The sequence below is a fragment of the Tauraco erythrolophus genome, chromosome 12 (genome assembly GCF_009769465.1).
Source record: "Tauraco erythrolophus isolate bTauEry1 chromosome 12, bTauEry1.pri, whole genome shotgun sequence".
In the NCBI taxonomy this organism is placed as follows: Eukaryota; Metazoa; Chordata; class Aves; order Musophagiformes; family Musophagidae; genus Tauraco; species Tauraco erythrolophus.
Window position 1 is genome coordinate 15,780,069 of NC_141476.1, and position 20,357 is coordinate 15,800,425.

The 20,357-nt window shown below is 39.2% G+C and overlaps 1 protein-coding gene across 1 annotated transcript; it reads left to right on the top strand.

Annotated features, from left to right (window-relative positions):
• The first annotated feature begins 5,807 nt into the window (after nucleotides 1-5,807).
• CHDH (choline dehydrogenase) lies at nucleotides 5,808-14,572 on the top strand. The gene is made up of 7 exons (XM_009986866.2): nucleotides 5,808-6,561; nucleotides 6,997-7,148; nucleotides 10,914-11,043; nucleotides 11,708-11,842; nucleotides 12,509-12,651; nucleotides 13,467-13,569; nucleotides 14,154-14,572. Exons 1-7 carry the CDS (start codon nucleotides 5,808-5,810, stop codon nucleotides 14,570-14,572), a joined length of 1,836 nt encoding a protein of 611 aa, XP_009985168.2.
• Nucleotides 14,573-20,357: the final 5,785 nt, after the last annotated feature.

The following is a 20,357-nucleotide window of genomic DNA, read 5'->3' on the forward strand; positions in this document are numbered from 1 at the left end:
GTTTGCTCCAAGGGAAAAAAAAACGCCTTTTGCTGCCCCCGCTTCAGGGCTGGGTGAACAAGCTGGAGCGCTCCCGGGAAGGCACGGGGAGGTCGGGCCGGGGCCGGGCGCGCCGCCTGTGCCCGCCCGGGCCCTGCAGGGGGTGGCTGATGCGGCGGACTTCGGCCCCGCTGCCGCTCCGGCCGCTTTCGAAACAGCAGAAAGTCGCCCTGACACGCCTTTTGCGGAGGCCGGGGGGTGCGTTCCCGTGGGAATTCCCACCCGCTCCCCTGCCCTGCCTCTCCCCCGGACCTCTGCCCCCCGGTCCGGAGCGCGGGGCCCCGGCGCCGCAGCCCGCCCTCCCGCCGGCGGCCCCAGCGCCTCCCAGGGACCACCCCCGTCCTCCGCGCCACGGAGCTGCGACGGGGAGCGCGGCCGGGACCCGCGCAGGGTATGCGAGCGAGCGCGGGTGCAGGGTGCGTGCGGAGGCTGCGAGGGGGAGGGAGTCCGTGGGAGCCGTGAAGAGGAAGGGCCGCGCAAGGGGCGTGAGGACGCGGCGGGACGGGCGCGGGCGGTGGCCGCCGACCCTCGGCAGCGCGGCCCTCTCCGCGCCCCAGCCGGGGGCAGCGCCGCGCAGCCAAGCGGCTGAGGGAGGCACAGGCCTCCCGGCCGAGGAGGAGCGGGACGCGGCCCGCGGGTGCCCCGTTCTGCGGAGAGGACCGGGACAGGCCCGCGGCCGCCCGCCTGCTCGGGGCGGGAGCCGGTGCGGGCGCCCCGGAGCGCAGCCCGCAGAGCCGAGGCGGTCACGGCAGCCGGGCGCCCCGGGCCGGCAGACACGTTTGTTCGTGAAGGAGACGGGGAGGTGAGTCGGTCTGAGCAGCTTCGGCCGTGGGAATGAAACTTACCGGGAGGGTTCTCTAATCCAATAAACTTTCTTACTGACAGGGCTGGAGAGAAGGTTAGTCCAAAACGCTCCCATGGCAGATGAATTCAAACTAGAACACAGTGCACGGTGCAGAAAAACAAAACGCAAGAGCTGCTTTTATCCGAGGAGCTGTTCCTCATGTGCCTTACCCAGACAGGCCTGGCAGGATTTGGCAGCACAGTGCCATGACGGGTAAACATCCAGCAAAGGTCCCATTGCTGTGCCACACCATGTATTGTCCATGTTACTGGACGTGTCTGGGAGATGGTCATAGTTTACATCTCCCAGAAAGGATTTTATTGTTTTGGCTCTGGCAAAATAGGACAGGGAGTAAAGTTTCAGCCACAGTGACCATCTTCTCTTTGTTTCAGTAGCAGTTTAGAGGAACCGAGGTAGCGCAGTGCTCATGCAGGAGGGCCGTGTATAGATGAGAGTGGGTATGGGTCAATATGACAAAAAATTGTGCTTTGAAACTAGCGTTTAAATCATTCTATACACAGCTATGGATGATGGATTTATATTACACCAGAATGGCTTGATTTTTGACCTCTGCACTTCTTCAGAACTTAAAAGTGCATACATTTGTGAATCGTCTACACACTGATCCTCAGAGTCACTTGAACACTATGACCAGGACACTGTTGGCTGACTTCACTCCCAAATCCCTCTTTGCAAGATAAAAATTCTCTCAAATGTTACTACTCTGCCAGTCCTGTTCCATTTATGTAAAACAAACAAAAAAAAAAAGCAAGGAAAAACATGAAATAACATCTAACTGTAAATCTGACAAACATATGTGATGGAGTAGATTAAAAATACTTCTTGAGTAACTGAAAGGGAGCATTAGCTTTAGCTGTCTTGGCTGGTAATTCAACCTTCTAGCCTGGACAATGGGTATCCTAATTCTCTGTGTATATTTTTGACCACTCTCATTTCCAGTTTTATGAAAGAACAGGGCAGCTCTGCTTGGTTAACAGATGCCCAGTGCCCTGAAGCTTTTTTTAGATTAGCCACCTAATCCACCTACAAAACCATTTTGTTACTGTCCATTTTTCAGTATATCCCCCTATGCACGCAGGATAGCTGCCCTCCTCTCTCTCGTGGACTGTGAGCCCTTTAAATCTGGGAGTCCAGAAGTAAGGTCCCTGGGCTCAATCCTAGCACTTTTGCTTAGAGACGGGGCAAGCCAATTTAGTCCTTCGGTGACCTATGCAGTTTCTTACATATCATTTTATCTCCTTTTTAAAATAGTCAATAAGATGAAGTAACATTCTTCACCTTTCACATCATCATCCCTTAGAGAAGTATGTTTTCACATGTGACCTCAAATTAACAGCTGTAGAGTTGCAGTTTTAAGTACCAATGGGTTACATCAGGGTTTATTTCTCAAGCAAGCCTGATGGTGCATTCAGAAATGTGTCACAATGATGCAAGGAGCACCAAACACCCAACTTCAGAACTCCACTGCCCACTTCTAGCTATCCAATGTACGATTAGATATATTATTAAATCGTAGCAATAGAATTTTCCTGTGGAGATGCTCCTGCTTTCCCTGCTCTTGTAAGGCCACTGTCTATAGGCCCTTCTCAATAGTAATAATATCTGTAAATACATACTTCAAAAAAATGAGCTCCAGATTTTGAAGCTCTAGTACAATACAGCAAATATATTTTATGTTGCCACCATACGCATTTCTGCAGGTCTGTTCGCCAGTTCCTGAGATACATCTTACTACATGTACTACATCTAGGTCATGATATGTGAGAATCCAGATAAAGATGTGCAGTAATATCCAGTAAGGCCCAAAAGACAACTTCTTGTTGGTGGTAAGTACAGAGCATTCCAGGAGAACCATGTTGTGTAAACCTCCCTCTTTCTACATGTTTTGTTTTGACATAGGCACTCCGATATTAAGTAGAGCTGGCCATGAAACTATAGTTCCCTACTGGGTAAATTGGACCAGCTTCCCTGGAACATCTCAGAGCCTCAGATGACTAACAATATATTAAGATAACAACTTGATTTTTCCTGTTACTGGAAAAAGCACATTCTTGCTGAAATACAGTTCTTAGGAACACTGCACAGGTTGCAAATTCTCCCTGGCGAAAAAGCCAGATAAAACCAAGGGAAAGTTGAGCACAAAGATGCAAAAAGAGGCTGTTCAAAGAGGGACTCCTGCAAAATTCCACAAGACTACCTTCTGTAGAAGAACTTGAATTGTGATAAACCCATGTATGCTCATAGAACTACACAGATTATTTTAGAGAGACGCAGCATCATGTTCTTGGACTTCATGATCTCGGTTCTTGATACCAATCCCTTCAATACAAGGTTGAATTGTTTTATGAGTTTCAAAGCCTGCACATGTGAGAGGCTCTTAACAAATCAGCTTTTAAGAAGGTCTAGACTTCAGTACTAGGGTTCTGGCATAAGGCAAGATACAAACACTTAGTCCTGTAACATCAATGTTGCCTTTGAAGCATCACTTGAGATAGTATTTTTGGGCCCTCAGTAGCCACTGCTTATGCTGTAGCAAGCTGTAGAACTACAGCCTCCAGCACTACCAGAGCAAGTCAGTCCCTGACTGAATATGATTCCAGGGATTCTGTGGAATCTACCCTCTTTACAGCCAACAACTAGGTAGGTTGTAATCATAACAGCCAGCATTGTGGTTAGGAGGCACAGTAATATTTGATGGCATTGTAAGTGCGAAAATAAGCTGGCCAGTACTTGTTCCAGAGTCTGTGAGCCTTACCTATCTAAATAATAAGCATTGACTGTCTGTAGGACCAAAATCTGAGGGTTTATTTCCTCAGGAGTAAGAATGATCACCTCACCTCATCATGGTGAGCCTCTACTAGAAAAAAAGAAACAACTCACATTATAGAGACAGCATACCTTTCCCAGATTATCGGAGCCCAGGCTCATATTCTACCAACTCCATCGGCAAGCTGCTGTTCCTGAAACACTAAAGTCCTGTGACCCACCAGTTCTGCAGGTTAAACACCGGGGCTTCAGAATTGTAGCCCTCTTCATCACAAACAAAACACAGAGCAAAGGAAAAAACTCTACCTTTGCATCCTCTGCTGCATCACAGGAAATTGCTAAACCTTCACTTCTAAGAAAGAATCCTTTAATAGTCTCCACCTGTAAAAGACAACCCCCATCTTCAGCTGGGATCAATTTTGAATTAACCATGTGAGAATCAGCTGTGTGCACTGGGGGCTGAGACCTATCCCCTGCATCCATTATTATTTTTTTTTAACAAAGCAAACTGTTTTTCATGGGTGGTTGTTCATTTTCCAGAAGTTTGAGGGTTTGTACAGCCTGTAACAAGGTTTCCCAAGAAGCATAAGAGATGTATGCTTCTTCCCATCCTTTCCCCGAGAGAAAAAAAAAATAGTTTTGCCTATGAGATTGTACATCAAATTGTACATAAATATAGTTGTGTGTGGAAGACTTGTAACATTTTTCAGTAACATGCAGCTAATTTTGTTACAGAGTTGGGCCTTAAGGGCTCTTCTGTGCTCTCACAAACTGTACATTGTACAGTTTCACCCAAGAAAATGAGTACAGTTTGTTCCACCTTTTAGTAAGAAAAAGCTGATTATTTTGGTGATTCATTAAGACATGTTTTCTTTTAGTGAAAAAAACCCTGACATGTTACAAAAATACAGGGCTTGTATTACAAAGTATTAGATAACTACGAAACTTGAATGTATGAACCTAATTCATTTCAGAAAAATTAGATTTCACAAACATAATGCAGCATTCGATATATTTCTAGGAGAAATCTTGCTCATATCTTTCAGATGGGCAGTGTGCTACAGTGTTCATACAGCCTGTGGATAAGGTAGTGTCTCTAGAATCCAAGGCAACCACTTAGATGGAAGCCATGGGCCAGGGAGAAATGCTTTTTACAGCACAAGGATATCCATTTTCACTAATTGTTTGTACCAAGAGAGATGATTTCACGGGGAGAGAGCAAGAGAAACACACTTCAGGCTGGCCAGCAGCATCGATACCTGTGACACGCAGGCTGTGAAAACCTTGTGTTTAGTCCCTGTACCTGAACCTCTGCAACACAGAGCTAAACCTGCATTGCCTGCAAGACTCAGACACTTTTCTGAAGGCAAAAAAATGGACATTTCTGGTCAGCGTAAGGATCTGGTGGTATTACATTGCACGTGTCCTGGGAGCACTCCTGCAGGATCTGGTTTTAGTAATAAGGTAGAAAGCCATGCATGATGATTTTGCCTTTCCTGTGCTAGGAGGCACACCTCAAAACTCAGCAGTTTTTCACCTTAGGGATGGCTGAAAATGAGTTTCACTGTTACATGTGTTTTGTAGAGATGTTGTCCTAGATTTGGTCTGGCAGATGCTACAGTAGGCATACTCATCATTTCCTTGATTGTGAATTGGCTATGAAATATCACTGACTGTCACAAACTTACAGACAAGTTTATGGAATTGTTGGTTTTCTTAGATTCTTACCTACTAGAGGCAGATAAATGAGACTACAGGGTAAGCAAAGGTTTCCATCCTTTTATGGTTTTGGCAAATTCTTGAAATTGTGCTTCATGTGTCTATCTCAGGAACAAGAAGCAAATCAAAATTGGGCTGCATATGCCACCTGACTTGTGCATAGACTGCATTAAAAGAATAGTAAGACAGCAAGTTTCAGAGTAAATATTTATTGGTTTATTGGCACTATTGTTAACCTTTTGGTTAGCAAGAACAGGTAAAGTATACCAGTTTTACCTGAAAATTACTGACATTTTAGAGGTCATGCACTGTATCAGTACTTACATCTTAGTTAGAATTTTTGTTTGTTTGTTTGTTTTTCTAGGGTGAAACACTGGATTTTTGTTAAAAGTTCTGCCAGAGTGATACACCAGTAAAGATGTCATACTTAATGCAAGGAGTTAAATGTTGCAGTCTTGTGAATCAGATGCACAAAGTAACAGGAACTCTGTTTAAAGCACACACATTAAAGAACATCTTGGGCATCAATGGACAACAATTCAAAAATTCACGTACATCATCTCAGCTTAGTTCTGAGAAGGCAAACTCTTATAATTATGTCATTGTTGGAGCTGGATCAGCAGGGTGTGTATTAGCCAACAGGTTGACTGAAGACCCTCACAGTACTGTACTACTCTTGGAAGCAGGCCCTAAAGATACCCTCCTAGGTAGTAAAAGACTGATGTGGAAGATTCATATGCCTGCTGCATTAACATACAACCTCTGTGACGAGAAATATAACTGGTATTACCACACAACATCACAAAAGCATATGGATAACCGCATTATGTACTGGCCCCGAGGAAGAGTGTGGGGTGGCTCCTCTTCTCTCAATGCTATGGTATACATTCGTGGGCATGCAGAAGATTATAATCGATGGAGCAGGGAAGGGGCTATAGGATGGGACTATGAACATTGCTTGCCCTATTTTAAGAAGGCACAGACACATGAACTGGGGCCAGATCAGTACAGAGGTGGAAATGGACCTCTGTATGTGTCAAGAGGGAAAACAAACCATCCTCTTCATCTTGCATTCCTGGAGGCAACCCAGCAAGCTGGGTATCCCTTCACGGATGATATGAACGGCTATCAGCAAGAAGGATTTGGCTGGATGGACATGACCGTACACCAAGGTAAATCATAAAGGGATCCTTAAGTAATTTGAATTTCTGCTCCACCAGTGGTACTTCTGAAAGCATTTTGGAAGATGGACATATAATCTGCACTGAATGCCATTTGGTTGTTTAGATTACAGAACAGCTGTGGCACTCTGTGTTTACACTCTCTTCATTTCACAGCGGCTTGCTATCAGTTTCAATGTATTTCATTGAAAATTGCATTGGCATGCAAGTCGATTCACAGTTAAATTTGAGAAGGAGAGTAGGTTTTCAGAATGTCATTGTGAAATTTGTTATGTTAAAATTTTTAGTTATTATATCAAAGCACATTTGCTTTGAACTCTCTATATGAAGACTTTCCCTCTGTAAACATCCCAATTGTTATTGGCCTGAATCTTGAAGAATACTGAGCATGACTATTTTGATGTTTAATGTAAATATACATTGTAGGTCAGAGATGGAGCACAGCTAGTGCTTACCTTCACCCAGCCATATCACGCCCAAATTTGTCAGTTGCAGAGAAGACACTTGTAACAAAAATCTTGTTCCAAGGAACAAAATCCATTGGTGTTGAGTATGTGAAAAATGGGCAAAGGAAAAAGGTAAGAGATTTTTATTTTCCAGTATGAAAGACATGAGTCGAAGCAAAATTAAATACTTTTTTTAAAAGCAAACTTTTATTCAAAGTGGCCCTTTACTATGCGAAATGTCTGTCTTTTAAATGCTATGTTGTCTCTTCCAGTATATGATTCCTTGTCAGTTATTTTACAGCAGGTCATATTTTAGCTGTATCCATTTAGAGATTAACATATCCATTATATTTCCATCTCTTCGTACTGGGGGGACAAGCCCATAACTTGATGTTACACAAGAGTGTTGTGTAAGGTTTCTGGCTGGAACCTATGGTGCAATCATGCTCTGTCTCAGCGTGTTGACTAGTGTGCTGAAAGGCTGATGTTTCTGAAAAACAATTCTGAAAATGCTGTTCTGGCACAGGAAAGTCTGTAAAAGCTAGATACTGAAATTTGAATGGCTCAAGGGATAAATAATGAGTCATTCACTTCTACATTGCCATTGAGTTTTGGGATAGTAACGATGAAATGTAATGATGAAACGTGGTGTTTGTGGAATTAGTATTTTTCAGTCTCAGTCCAGCTTCCACTGAATATGTGGTCATGTGGAAGGAAGCTTGAATTGCCATTACAACTTACCTCTGTGGACAAACAGTCCATTTTATGGAGCTTTCACTCCATTGACTTCTGTAAGACCTGAAATATTGTCATTTCCTTTAACTCCTTAATATTAGAGCTGATTATGGAGTATGTAAGTAGGAAATTGCCTAAAGGGGATTAGTGTCTTAATAACTTCAGATATTTATTCACAAACAATTATAAACAATTAAAAAGTGTAATAGTAATATCCTAAAGATAGGAGAGTACAAATGCTGATGGTTTGAGTTCAGTAAGGCTTACAAGACTTAACAGGCAACAAGTGTTCTCTGGCTGAACACCTGCTAAAAGTTAAAATGCAATATAAATAAACTGTTCTTTCATTTTCTAATGCACAGAAGAAATCTGTTGTTTTCTAAGTGGATTGGTAAAATGATTATCATTAACAACATAAAACAAAAGTTGCAGAAAATTTATTTGATTTCGTGAGCTGTTAAATGTCTGCAAAAGCAATGTCTCTACTTGCTGTTCTTGTGCCATTGTCAAGATTTTTGTTGAAGAACATCTTGGAAAGCTAATTATATATGGTCAAAGACTTTCTGAATACTGGAGAACTTGAGTTGCAAAATTATTTAATTGCTATGAATTTTCATTCGTATTAATACATGTATGAATTACACATAATTATATATATTTATAGCATATAGCATAAAAAGTACACCTTTGAAATATTTCCCTTCTTTTTTTCCCCCCAACTTTAAAATTGCAGGACTTGCCTGCTATTACTTTCTGAAAATTTTTTTACCTGTCAGGATAGAAGAGCTAATAATTTTGTTACATTATGAACACCAAGATGAGCCACTTGATTACATTAAAGTGGTTTTGTTTTTACAGTCTGTTTTAGGTAGGATCTCTTTTATGTCAGTCATCAGTTAAGTTCAAAGATCCGCAAAACCTGATTGAAGCATGATTCAAAACCTATTCAAGCCAGCAGAAAGGGTTAATTGTTATTTCAGTAGACACTGGGGTCCCAGAGAGCTCCCGGGACTCCAGTAAGCCCTCTGACAAAAGTAGAGGAGGTAGACTGAACAATCCTGGAGTTTCCAAGTTCAGAATCAAGAGAAAAGTTTATTTAAAGGGGAAGAATGTTTTTTATGTATCACAGACTAAATAACTTATACAAAAAGGCTTCAAAGTCAGTTTTTCCTCTTTGCTTGTTAGCTTTAAGCACAATGAACGACTGTGCGTGGGCTCGGAATGACTACAGTGCTGACTTTGCAGTGAGTGTGGGCCAAACAAGCATCATTAGAACATACCTGGAACAAACTGACACCAGTTCTGTGTACACTATGGAAAACATAAATAAGTTGTATTTGTTTGACATGCAAAATACAGATCTAAGCATTGATTCAGCAGTCACGGATATGCTGTGTGTTAGTCTTAACATACTAATGATTGCCTGGAGCAAAGCAATAACGAACAAAAAGTTTCATCACTGGCTATCCAATGGCAATATTGGATAAATAGTATGAAAACAATTTATAAATATTTATCTTCTTCCTACATTTTGATCATACTACTAGCAGTAATCTCATTGACCATCATTCTGTATAGCTGAGGTTTCGTTCAAAACGGGCATGATTACCATGATTACTACAAGTTAATATGCACTCCGTGCTAATCTGTTAACTCTTCACCATACTACAGGAAAAAATAGCACTTTTAAATGTGCTTTAGAAGCTAAGTGTCTCGTCTAAAAAAAAACCAAGCAGCTACTCATGATAGCACCTTACATTCTACGAAAGCAGAGAATGCAGATGAGGAATACCAGATATGTTTCTTTGAGCCTTTGTAGGTTTTGCTTGCTAATGAGAGGAAGTTCAGGGGCATAATTGTGTGCCTCGTCTATTTTTTCCTCACTGTGGCCACACTGGTGTATTAGAATTCACAAATAAACATTATGGTATTACTTTTGCAAATGTGTGTTGCATTAAGTATAAATTGTGGCTTTTTGTTTCTTCTGTTGTGCAGTTGTTCTTTCATAAGGACAAGTGAATCTTGAATCTTTTTTTTTCTAACGTGCAAGAGTTACTATTCAGTATGTAATCAACTTCCTAAACTCAGTGTACACACAAAGGATAGCTTGTATTTCAACAGGCAACATATGTGCAACTAAGGAGGATGGAGTGCATCCAATGTGTGTATGTTCATAAGCTATCTCTTTGGAATAAAAAGAGATAGTTTGAACAACATTGGGTTCATCCACATCATCCTCCTTCAAAGAGTAAAGGGAAGGTGTAGCCATATTTTCTTACTCCACACAGTTTTCCCTTTTAACAGTGAAAAGCACTAAGGGAGGTAGTTCTGATCCTAAATTTAAGAGATGTGGCAAAAGGAAAGAAGGAGCCCCCAGATATAAATGACACAGAGGAGGATTTTGATTTTGCTAAATGAGATTATTTTGGGACAGAAATCCTTGGAAAGAAGATGTACCAAAAATACTTGTGAGAAGGTTCTAGAAAAAGAAGTATCCAGCACAAAAAGGGAGTCAAAGGCATAGGAATAGTTCAGCAGCCTGTATCATGACCAGCTCAGGGCTCGGGCTCGAACTGTTTGATAAAAGGTCTGTCAGCGGAACAGAATTACATACATGCCTGCAGTCAGAGTTTTCTCAGTAGTGCCTTAGTGGTTGAGGGACTTCTGAGGACTACGGTGAGCTAGAAACTAAACGTTAGGCTTGGTTGAATTAAGAAAATAAGCTCTTGAGAATTTTTGAGCTAGCATGTCTTGGAATTCAAAATCTTCCTTAGGAGTTTGAGTTTTAATTTACAAACTATTACTGAAAATGGAAGAAGCGCTTAGCTGACTGATCCGAGTGTTGTCAGTGGTTTTTCCCTGGCATGTAGCACGGGAGTTTATGGGCAGCCATGGTGCTGGCTGAGCTGTGTTTGTGTGCCATATAGTTTGAATGGTTTGTAAACATGGGAATAAATACAGAAATGATCAAAGTGAAAGCTTGATCAGTTCTCTCTGCAGAAACGCCTGGCAACATAGGAATACATTTGTAATAAGAAAAATGTAAGGGAAGGGTGTCTAATCTGGATCATAGTAGCATATCTGTACAGAAGCTCTTGACGTGTTCCTTGCATTCAGATCAGGCTTAATAATGTTAGCACTTTTGTGCTCTTTTCTTTTTAGGCTTTTGCCAGTAAAGAAGTTATTTTAAGTGGAGGTGCCATAAATTCTCCACAGCTGCTTATGTTGTCAGGGATTGGCAATGCAGATGATCTAAAAAAACTGGGGATCCCTGTTGTTTGCCATCTGCCTGGTAATTTTATTATTTCTTTTAACCTTACCTCTTCTTATGGATGCAATTCAAAGACCATTAAATGAAATGTATCCATGAAATTAATTTGTCTTTATGTCAGGTTGTGTGGACTGAAACTAAGTGTTACAAATCAGTGCAAACATGCATTGATTTTAGAGCTGAGCAATAAACTTAACTTTCCTCACAACACTTGATAGTAAAAAATGCCCTTCTGAAAAATGCCACTGAGTATTTTTAAAGTAAAGCAGCATACTTATGATTTTGAATTTTGAATGAGTTTTGATCCACAGTAGGTTGTATAAACTCCCACTGTCATATATATTCAAAGATAGAAGGAAAAACATGAACTTTTCCTTTAAACTAGAAAAGCTAGTACTGTATTTAGAAGTCACATTTGGCAATTTCAGAACAAATGATATGTCTGCCATTTAACTTTCTATTTTCATTCTAGTTATGCTATGTTTATGTAAAACCTTATTCTGACATGAGCAAAAGGCTGATAGGACTCATGGTCTTGGTCTTAGTCATCACTGTCCTTGTAAGAGGTTAGTTTAGCTCCCATTTATGCTGTTTTCTGGTTGTAAATGTTGTGTGTAATTTTTCTATGGGAAATAACTTTTTTCTCCCCTTTTTTCTCCCTTCTCCCCTTTCTACTCCCCCCTAGGAGTAGGCCAGAACCTTCAAGATCATTTAGAAGTGTACGTCCAGCAAAAGTGCACCAAACCCATTACTCTATATAACGCACAAAAGCCAGTTAACATGGTGAGGATTGGTCTAGAATGGCTTTGGAAGTTTACAGGTATGAAACAAAGCATGCAATCATTCTCCCATTGATTGCTTTAGAATTATTACAGCCATGAATTTCAAAGTCTGAGAGTCTTCGTATATAATTTTTTTCATGTCCTGGGAAATAACTGGAGCTTGCAAATAGGCTTGAGCTATTTTTTTCTATATCAGAATCTTTTAAAATAGTTATTGTATCTTAGGTAACAAAGGAGGGTTTTATGTACTGGTTTTAACATTTTTATTTCTCCCTCATTTTAAGAAAGATTCTACGTTTAAAAATCTTGGTGCTACTGAGAAAAGCTCTTGTAAAAAAATGAAGAAAAAATTTATTTGAAATAGATACCGTGTCGGTAAAAGCATATTGTTGAGCTGAATTAAATTTTCTGTATAATTGCCCAAAAGAATTAGTGTTGCTCTCATCAGAACCCTTTAGGCTATCATGTAAATCAGAAGTGACTTCTGTTAAAATGACACTCTCAGTTTACAGTAACCCAGCTATAGCTTGTACCTTAAAAAGAATCTGTAGAAGTAATCCCTGAAGTGAGTAACTTACGCTGGGTGTATGTGGCTTTCTACTGTGTATATGAATTCACAGTAGCGAAACCAAGGATTAAGAAATGCATTTCTTGCTTTTCTGAGATCTCTTAATGGCGTTTTCTCTCTCATTTACACTGACTAGGTGAGGGAGCCACTGCCCACTTAGAATCTGGTGGGTTTATCCGAAGTGAACCAGGGGTTCCTCACCCCGACATTCAGTTCCACTTTCTCCCTTCTCAGGTGATTGATCATGGTCGGGTTGCTTCCACAATGGAGGCTTACCAGGTGAGTTGTTGAAGAACATATTCCAGTAATGTTCTGTAGCAATTAGCAAGGAGGCTTACACTTTGTCATAAACATTGATAATTTGGCTATGTACTGAAAAATATTTTCTTCAGTATAATACAAAAGAGCTGGCTTAACTTCCTACATTGAGGAAAAAACATGAGCTTGTTATTTGACACTGCTACCAAAACGATGTTACTTTTTATCTCTGTGGAAGCAGGCAAGTATTGAACTTTGGTTTAAGTGTTTGCATTTCTGAAGTGCCAGAGTACTCTTGATGAGGGTACCGGTGTGCTAGATGCTGTACGAAACCAGAACAAGGTGTTCCCTGTTCCACCTGCAGTTTGGACAGAGGTTTAAGTGAGAATGTATAAGGCCACTCATTTTTTCATTGGCACAAATCCAAGCCCCGTTTTAGACTATGATCTCGATCCAAAAATCTGTTTTAGCGCTGGGGAGCTGTCACTGAACATACATGTTTCTTCTTGCTAATCTCTTTTCTTCAGCAATGATAGTAATTTGGTCTGATTGCTGATTATATTGGAATGCTCTGCTACTGTTAAATTGGAATGGTTTAAGTTAAAAGAACAGCTGGGACTTGATAAGACATACATATTCCCTTCCTCTTATGGAGTATTTACAACAAATTTATATAAAATGGAGAAACATTCAATGGCATTTTCCATTATTTCCCTTTTACATTTACATTTGCTTAATTTGTAGACACTGTCCAAATTCCAAATTGCAAAGAAAAAATAATACTGAATTTAGAAATACATCTGGTGAGATTATGTTATATGTCATGGGTGTTGCAGGTCCACGTGGGACCCATGAGGAGCACGAGTGTGGGCTGGCTAAAGCTGAAGAGCACAGACCCCAAGGACCATCCTATCATTGAGCCTAACTACATGTCAACAGGTACATGCAGCCTCTCCTTGCTCTGATGTCAACTTCCTTCCTGCCTGTTTAGTAGCAGATTTTCCTATCTCCTCAAACACCAGTTCAGAAGTGCTGGTTGGTGCGTTGTTATTTATTTCTCATTTACTAACATCACTTAGTATCAAAGTAGGCCATTGTGCAAAGCCATGTATAAACCCAAAAGAATTCCCTGCTGGGGGTGCAGTCAGGGTTCTTAGTGTTTGCTGTGTCGTGCTGCTTGTTTCATCTCCTCCTCTGCTGCTGAAGGAATGGGTCTTGTTTGCTTCTTTGTGCTGAGACTGGTGTCCTTGGCTAGACAGTGGGTGTAGCGAAACAAAGAGTAATTCTTCATAGCTCAACTATTCCCTTTTGGGATTGTGCAATATAAGTTACAGTTCTGTTCACAGTGAATATAGTTATTTGTGACTTTGAAAAATATTCTGCTTTATTATGGCTTTTGGCAATAAGTGGGAGACTTTCCCTCCAGTCTTTTTTCTTTGGCGCTATTTTGTTCTGTTATGCATTCTGCATGTATTACTAAATTAGAGTTGTACTTACAGTTATCTTATTTTCTCTTCATACAGAAAGAGATATTTTGGAATTCCGCCAGTGTGTCAAGTTGACCAGAGAGATCTTTGCTCAGAAAGCTTTTGAAAAATTTCGTGGGCCTGAAATTCAACCAGGAAACCATGTTCAGTCTGACAAAGAAATAGATGCTTTCATAAGGCAGAAGGCTGATAGTGCTTATCATCCTTCCTGCACCTGTAAAATGGGTCAGCCTTCAGACAGCACTGCTGTAGTTGATCCCCAAACAAAAGTAATTGGCATTGAAAACTTGAGAGTAGTAGATGCTTCAATAATGCCCAGTGTTGTCAGTGGGAACTTGAATGCCCCAACTATTATGATGGCAGAGAAAGCTGCAGATATAATTAAGGGCCTCCCATCACTTCAGGAAAAAAACATTCCTGTTTATAAGCCCAAGACCTTGGAAACACAGAGATAAACAAATGTTCTCAGCCTTTCACATCTTTTGTTACTTGACTTTTCACCAGCATGTTGATATCTCATACTGAACATCACAACAAAATAAATACCATGCAAAACAACATATCTTATTAAAGTAACAATTAATTTGAGCCATTCTCTTATATTAGACTTATTAGACTACCTATTCTTTTTTTTTTTTTAATCAGTTGACTTGAGCTGCTTACAGTAGTTAAACATGACCTTTTGTGGTACAATCCAAATTTTTTGTTGAAGAGAAGCTATTTCTAAATGACAAAACAGTTGTGCACATAAACCAAAAATATTGTGCAATTGCATGAGGAATGGAAGAAATTAATGTATGCTATTTTGAAAATCACTATGGTATGCCTTGTTATTTAAAGGAAGGATTTTAACTGCTGTGAGAGCGTGACCCGGGGTAACAGCTAGGCAGTAATCCCCACATCCTGTAAAGGATGGTTAAGTAAATGTAAGTACTTACACAATTTCATACTCACAGGCCAAAGTAGTACGTACCAGAATTCATTGGAAAGAGAGGAACCTGCATGTGTTCAGAATTTGTCAAACGTGGGTTTTTATGGGAGGAACCCACAGTTCACAAATCCTCACTGAAAGTTAGACTTTCATACCATACTTAGCAGTCTTAACTGTGTAGTATTCAGAAAGACATACATTGTATTTATCAGAAAGTTATTCTTCTAATAAATGCAGAACAGGACCTGACATGTATGAAAATATACTGGAAAACTGGAATTTGTCCTTGCCTTTTCTGCAAGGGGCTTAGTAGAATTCAGTTAACAATTTAAGCTGATTTATTTGCACCACTTTATCATTTAGCACAGTAAGAGGTCTGCCCGTCCTGTAATGTCCTTAAACTTAGTGGTCTTTGCTCAAAGATGTGTGTTTGCAAAAGATATTTCTCAGCAAATATTCAGAATGATGCCTTACTATCACTCAAATTTTATAAAAAAAAATACAGCCGATGTAGATTTAAAATGAAAGGTTACTCAAAATTTTAACTGTATAAGGTCAGATGATGATGATACAGGAAGAGATCTTTTTAAATTAGAAGACAAGTAACTTATTTAGTGAACCAATGCTATATTTTAGTTAGGACTTAAATCTTTGGTTTACTGTCTTCGGATGTGTAAAGCAAGATACATGATCTTTCGTGGCTGTTTTATGTGTCAGTCACTTCCAGGTACTGATTTTTTGAAAACAAAACAAAACGAAAAACACAAAAAAAACCCACCACTTAAAGAAATTGAACTCATTGAATGAGATTGAATCCACTGAGTTGTTTGGATTTATTAAGTATTCCAAAAGAACTTCTGACTAAGCAGCTGTCAAATTATAAAGCAAAAGCTTCTGTAGCCTAAGATTGCTTAGGACTTGTGGTAAACAAAATAAAGGTTTTTTTTTCAGAAAAAGTGGAATTTTACACCACTTGAGCAGACTGTAAAAAAACTTGCTGACTCAGATGTTGGCTAGAGGGACAACTGCAGATGTTTAAGGCAGATAGTTGTACCTGGTGCTGCTTGCGGTAAGGCAGTGGTTGGAAGCCCTGCTGCTAACTGAGGGAAAGGACTTAATTCATTAGAGTATCGGCATAAAGAGTAAACAAAAATACTGAAGATGGAAGACGATAGCAGGGAATTCCACTCCGAAAGGAGACAGGTAAACCCTTTCTATGTACGTGATGCCATCTTCTGGAATGAGGGGAAGAGCAAGAATGTTTAGTCATAGGTGATTGATTAGCTGTTATTGAGACAATTCATGTGATGCAGCTGTGCGTTTGGGGGAAGCATGAACCGTGTATGGTGTACCTTTCTGTGGCAAATAGCTTTTATTCAGCACCTGTGCTTTTAAGATTTTCATTTAAAGGTATTCAGTAGGTATCTTAGTGTTATTCGGAACACAAAGTATTAGGATACTCAGAATAACATACAGTGGTGAAACTTACCACAGCCCTGTGCAGTTGAGAGGGGAAGCAATTTTGAAAGACAGAATATTGAAGTTCCTGCATTTGCAGATTTACAACTTGAGTTTCCACTCTCGGCATGCAAGATGGGAATTGTTACGATGCAACTGCAGAGGATTAGCTAGCCACTGCCTTACATAACTTACTGCCCACAGAGCTGTCCTCTGCCGTTTTGTCAAGCTCTGAAAGATGAGGAAATAGCAAGGTTACATCTACATGCCGAATTGCGTATGTGTCATACATACGTTAGTACACATTGCTGCATTGTGCAGTCAGATAGTCAGGCGTTTCTTCTGAAACATCCTCTCTTCTTGCAGTTCTGAACATACATGGACACCTTGCAAATTCCTCCCCTTCTAAACACGCTGTGAACCACAGCTGCTTTATTAATTCAGGCCTCACTGCTGTAGAACACGGAGGCTCCTTCATGCCCTTCCTTTGGGGCAGTGCCAAGGAAATGACTCAGGTGTTTGAAAGCTTTGTTGCCCTGGGGAAATCTGCAGGTAGTGTCGGGCTACTGTTAACTTTCTCTTGCATTGTATCTGGTTGCTGATACTGAGTTCCTTTTAAAATTTTCTTACTTCTAGCAGAGTGGAGGCTGCTAAGGGATACGTGGAACAAGTACAAGGTATTCTAACATGCTCTGTGGAGCACTGGCAGTCTGCTAGCTAAAATTAACCATCTTTTTACACCTTACTGGATTACAGAGCACCAGCTGATAATTCCAGAGTTTTACTTATTTAACAAAATAATACAGTGTAGAATTGAATATTATTCCCAGTTCTACCCAGATACAAATTTTTTCTATAAACGTGATGATGATACTACGTTATTTATTCAAAAACAGTTAACTGTAAAAGCTGTTTGAGGTAGGAATTTGGAAGTTACTGGACCTGCCAGCACGGCTTGAACCAGCAACGGTACTGCGAGTGAGAACGCCAGCGTTTCCATGGTGATGGCTTGCTGCAGATGCTGCTGACACTGTTGGAGGTCTCTGGCTGGGGACAACGAGATTAAGAAAGAAAAGTAATCAAAAATATTTCTTTTTTGCACATAGTTCAAGTTGCTTTAGTATGAGAAGTGCTTTTAAAAGCAGCAGAAAATAGCAGTATTTGTAAAACTGCACTATATTTATGTAAGGCCACTCAAGGTTTTGTACATCAGAACTTTTGATGTTTATGCAGCTTAAAATCTTTTCCAAGTGCCTGATATCAGTTAGTCTGCAACCAAATGAGGCAGCTATATCAACTCTGCTTAGTGTTATATAGCCCACTGAAAGTGGGCTTAGAACATGCTTTTTCTATAAAATAAACATAGAAACATATTTTGAGGAATAATAAAAGCATTTATGCATTTTTATAAAAATTATAGTTTAAATAGTTATTATAGAGAGAAGAGTGCATCTTATACAGTATTACAATTTTTAGTCTCTACTGTCATCTAAGCTCAAAAAAAGACATTGTTCAAATATGAATGTATTTTATATATTCATTTTTTCAGTGAATTTACTTCATTGTAAAAACTTAGCTCTATGTTTAATTCTTTACTAATGTTTTCTGTCATTATATATACATATATAAATAAATCTGGGAACTCAAGAAACATGCTTTAATTGTTGAGATAACTTCTAGTTTTTCTGTATTGAGTAATTACCATGTTTGGCAGTTTTTTAAGGGTGCCAATTACCATGTAATTGTGCATATATTGATTACTTTTTTCCATATACTTCTGTAATAAAATTGAACAGGTATACTATGTTTCCGTAGATATGTGTTCTCCCTTAAAGCATTAACTATATAGAACATGGTTTGTAACTAAATTTCCTTTATTATTTATTTTTGTAAAGACAGTTTTCTCATAAAATAGCATATCTGCCCTAAAGAGTCTCTCACCAGACTACTGAAAGCTAAGGACTAACCATACAAACAAGAAAATACAGTGAAGTCAGTATATTGTTTTCTGTCTCCTTGGACAAATGATTAATTTAAAAATTTGTCATTCAGATCCATCTGCCAAATTTGATGTGCTATCAAAAGTCCATGTGGTTAAGAAACCTGGTCTAGGATTTTTTCCTCCTCTTTTTTTTTTTTTTAATGTTCAACTTCACTTGCCTTAAAGGCGGTTTTCAGAAGTGGGTATACCACAGTCGGGGGAACTTTGAAAACTACTCATTGTTATTTCACAGTCATACCAGATCCAGAAAGCTCCATTTTGGTCTCCTCGAGTTTCTTTCTGTAAACTGGGAAAGTGCCACGAGGTGACTACTGCTGGTTAACTTATCCAAGTGTTTCCTGGCGAGCAGCATGAAAGGTTTGTTTTGACGTTTTAGGGGATTTTAGTCAGATTTTCCATAGGTCTGCATCTAGGGAAGTAATAATCCCTTAGATAGTAGAGGAGTAATAGTACCCTTTTTCATACAAATAATCACTTTATTTCTTTCTGGTTAACAGCAATCATTCATAAAAGACTTGCACACTATGATAGTGTAGACCGATGACTATATTCCACACTGATGACTATATTCCACACATTCCCTCCCACTCTTCTAACACTGCAAACAGGATTTAACTTCTGGAGCTTCTCGTTGAAAAACTATTAGTAAAAGGAGTCCCAAGTATAATAAAATTATTACACAGTTTTATTTTGAAGAACATTTTGCATTTGTTTTAATACAAAATTATGTAGGTCAAGAAATAATTTACAAACCTTTAAGTTCTTATCCTGGCATTTGAAATAAGAATGATTTCAGAGGAAGTCTGTAAGCTATTCATAGGAAACTGTCATTATGTACAAAATGTTTATTGACATGTTTTAAACATCACATTTGTAAAAATGTGAACTGGATTGCTATCTAGCATATGAACTACAGGTAAAACCTGATAAGATAACTTGTTAGAACAAGTCATTGTTATCCAGTGCTAACAAAATAGACAGTAGCTTTCATTATTTTTTGATTTTCCTCCAAGGTTGTATTAGCCTCAAAGTCATTTCAGGGTTTTACTGCATTGTGAACAATATCTAAGCCCTCTCTTGATTGCATAAAAATAAATCTTTGAAATAGTACACATAGAACAACAGAAAAGTAGAGGCAATAATATAGTATACTTCTTATATAATCAAGGTTTTTGGTTCTGTGAAGAATCATTTTATCATAATTCTTATCTTTCCAAGCAGAGTAAGTAGGACTGAAGAAAAACATTTTCATTTACCTGTGAAATATTTTCTGCCCAAGATGCTTCCCCTCAAAGTAGGGTATGTAGGTAATATATGTTGTCAAAACAAATTCTCTCATGACCAGTAATATCCTGGCATGAACTTGCCAATTTTTAAATGATTTTCATGTTTATTTTTTGCATGGGTTAATACAAAAATAAAATCACAGCTTATTTTTCAATCAAAAAAGTTAAAATAACTTTAAATCTTTTAGCTTTCCAAGTATCAGAATGTAAATAGTCAACTGTTCATCCCTTATGCAGAGAGATTCATTTGACTCAGTTGTTAAAAAACAAAACCAACAAAAACCTGTTCTGTTGCCAAGTTCAAACTTGACACTTTATCCCAAAAAGAGATTTACGCTGAGAGGTGGATCTATTTAAATATTTATGCTATAGATCTATATATTCCAAGTAAAAATACTTCTATCTAGAATTCTGTGGAGAGTTACAATAATTAGGGTCCATAAATATTGCTGCAGTTCAATTACGGTACAATAATTACAAAATATAGAACATCTCTTTACAAATACAAATCATCGTATATTACAATTAATTTACAATAATTTCTACTATATAATTTTTAGCAA